General features: G+C 34.4%; 1 protein-coding gene across 2 annotated transcripts; it reads right to left on the reverse strand.

Annotated features, from left to right (window-relative positions):
* Positions 1–683: 683 nt before the first annotated feature.
* Positions 684–2,491, reverse strand: LOC106764361 (protein PPLZ02). 2 transcript variants are annotated; one of them, XM_022781724.1, is made up of 2 exons: positions 2,135–2,303; positions 684–1,938 (listed from the first exon to the last, which is right to left on the reverse strand). In XM_022781724.1, coding segments are annotated over exons 1-2 (519 nt in total). In that variant the 5' UTR covers positions 2,137–2,303; the 3' UTR covers positions 684–1,421. The 2 variants fall into 2 exon arrangements, with proteins under 2 accessions (XP_022637445.1, XP_014504131.1); XM_014648645.2 differs by lacking the exon at positions 2,135–2,303 and adding an exon at positions 2,318–2,491 and having other exon boundaries at positions 972–1,938.
* Between the last annotated feature and the right edge of the window lie 273 nt (positions 2,492–2,764).

Genomic DNA, 2,764 nt, shown 5'->3' on the forward strand with positions numbered 1-2,764 from the left:
GTCTGACATTAAATAGGATTAAAAAATTAAATATTTATAAAATAAATATTTCAAAATCTATTATTGTCATTTTAAGTTTTGGATTGAATGAAAGTCATGTATTTTTATATAAAATGTTTTTATATTTGTCCTTCTCTTCATGTAAATGAAAAAGTTTATTTATTAACAAATTAAGATATATTTGAAAACCCTATCAAGACATAATATGATCGAAAGTCATATATAATTTTTTATATAAATTGTATTTTGTTTATTTTTCACGTATTTTATAAAGTCATATTGATTTATCATAATCGATTACATTGTTTCGTTAAACCTCTAAATAACGTGAGAATTGTGTTAACTAAATATTAAGAAAGAAAACTGGAGATTAAGATTAGTCAAATTCTGAATCAAAAAGTAAAAGTAAAATTCTTAAAATAAAAGAAACAGAAACACAGAAAACAGAATAGTTTAATTAAGAAACGAATATTTTCCAACAAGAAACAGAACAGAGTAGTCATTGCAATATTATATCTGCTAAGAAAATTGCAGAGCGCTTGATTTTTCCATAGCAAAGAGTTTTATAAACAGAGGAAGAGTGTGAAATGGTGCTAAGGTAAACTTCACATTTATTGCTCAAGTTGTGAAGTGTGTATCTGAATTTGTTCAAGTCATTATTTAGAATCAATCACGCTCAAAGGGTATCTGCTATTTGAATTATATTTACCAATTTCAAACCCTTTTTTTTATGTCAGTGCATAAAATTCTACAATCTTTGAAACAGAGGGTTCTGCCTCATTTTCTTAAAAGCTGTGCCATTTGACAAAAACCTTCACTTGCCCTTCAGAAAATGACTCATTCTGCACCTGCAAACGCCAACTCAAGAGGCCGTCACTCATGTTCATACTTAATTTTTAACTTTTTTTTTATATTTTTGTTTTTGAAAATTGAAGTTGATTATTAGGCTACAGTGATTTTTTTCATCTGTTCCCAAAAAGTCACGAGAAAGAAATCTTGAAGCAACCATGTTGAGAAAAATAAAATGGTCAAATTAGAACAACTAAGAATAATGTTAACCAGCAGAGTCCTCAGAAGTTTTGCTTAAAACATATTTGGTTGTGACATTGACAAGTTCTTCAATGAGAACTTAAGATATAATTTTATACAACGTTTTGATATCGTTATCTAATCATAATCAAAGTTTTACCTCGATAATATAAAGTTGAATCAGGTAGGTTTGACGAGGTAAAACTCTAGTTTTGATTAAAGAACAACACTTAAAGAATTTGATCTAAATTGAGCTTGATTTAAAATTGCAATTGTGGACACTCTTTGAGTTCATCACAACTACTACAGCTGCAATTTGAGTCACGCATACCCAGAATGTTGTTAATGACAAGTTGTGACTCTAGCTTCAATTCAAAAGGATGCACATTCCATTAAATGGCCTGAGGTGAAAAGACAGAGGAGAGCTCAACAGAGCCATAATCAAGAAGCTCCTCAATCATTTGCTCTATGTGATCTTCCTCAAGAGGCTTGAACTGCAGAGGAAGACTTTCAACAGTTCTGGCCATTTTAACACCCCTGTTGGCCTCTGAGTCTTGATCCTCCTCTTCTCTCTTGTGTGGCAACACTTGATGAGTTTGCTCACTCTTCACACTCAGACTCTTTGGTTGGGATGCGGAAGTGGCATTTGGCACTGAAGATTTTCTCTCAGACCCTGATGATGCCAAAGCCTGTCTTGTCATTTGCAAAGAAGCCATGTAGCACCTGTGAAGTTTTGCAGTCAAAGTTGCTGAGAGAAGCTTTGAACTAGAAGATGATGTGTGAGACACATTGGGGTTGAAAGGGAAGTTTGTCCTTGCCCTGGCACCACACATTAGCCTAGCTGCTTCATCATAGGCTCTGGCTGCATCCTCAGCTGTTTCAAATGTACCAAGCCATATCCTTGTCTTCCTGCACAAACCAAATCAATCATTTTTATACCTCTCGTTCGTTCAAACAACACCAAAACAAAACCCTTTTCCCATCTCAACCTCGTACTCATTCACTCAACTTAAAAATCAAATTTTCAGCATTACATATTTGGCTTCATTCTTTCAAACAACAACAGTAAGAAAACCTTTTCCTATCAGTTAACATCACCACTTACATGAATCACATGACATTACAGTAATATCCTTTCCAGCACAAAGACATTAATCTTAAAGACATCAACCAGACTCTTTCAGTGGCATGTGAAAGATTTTGAAAATGTGAGTGCTTTATAATTGGTGACAGCAGAGTAAGATTTTTTTTTTCTGGAAACTTGCATGGGAAAATGGTGGAAACTTACAATATGGGGTGGCGAATTTCGGAGACCCAAGAGCCCCAATGCCTTTGTCGGACACCTCGGTAACGCTGTTGTGGTCTGGCCATGTTGGGGAAAGAAAAATGGATTCTTGTTCTTTTTGAGAAAGTGTTTCTGTGGAAAATGTTTGGAGTGGTACCAACTGAAGGAGAAATGGTAGAGAATGGGAGCTTTTGTAGTGAGGGAAATGTTACATGGCACTGTTTTCTCTGCTCAACAATCTGTCCCCACAGGGATTTTCTTATTCTTTTCCTGTCAGCTGTAATTTGGCCATCTTCTGCAATTTGCGAGCCATGATTACGGCATAACTGTTCATCAGGTTTTGGTAGGAATACACCTATCAGATTTACCACTTCAAACTATGAATACTTCTTCATATAACATCTCAAATTATCTCCAAAAATTTAATTTTAACAATGGATTTTTTTTTCT

Source organism: Vigna radiata, chromosome 6 (assembly GCF_000741045.1).
Source record: "Vigna radiata var. radiata cultivar VC1973A chromosome 6, Vradiata_ver6, whole genome shotgun sequence".
In the NCBI taxonomy this organism is placed as follows: domain Eukaryota; kingdom Viridiplantae; phylum Streptophyta; class Magnoliopsida; order Fabales; family Fabaceae; genus Vigna; species Vigna radiata.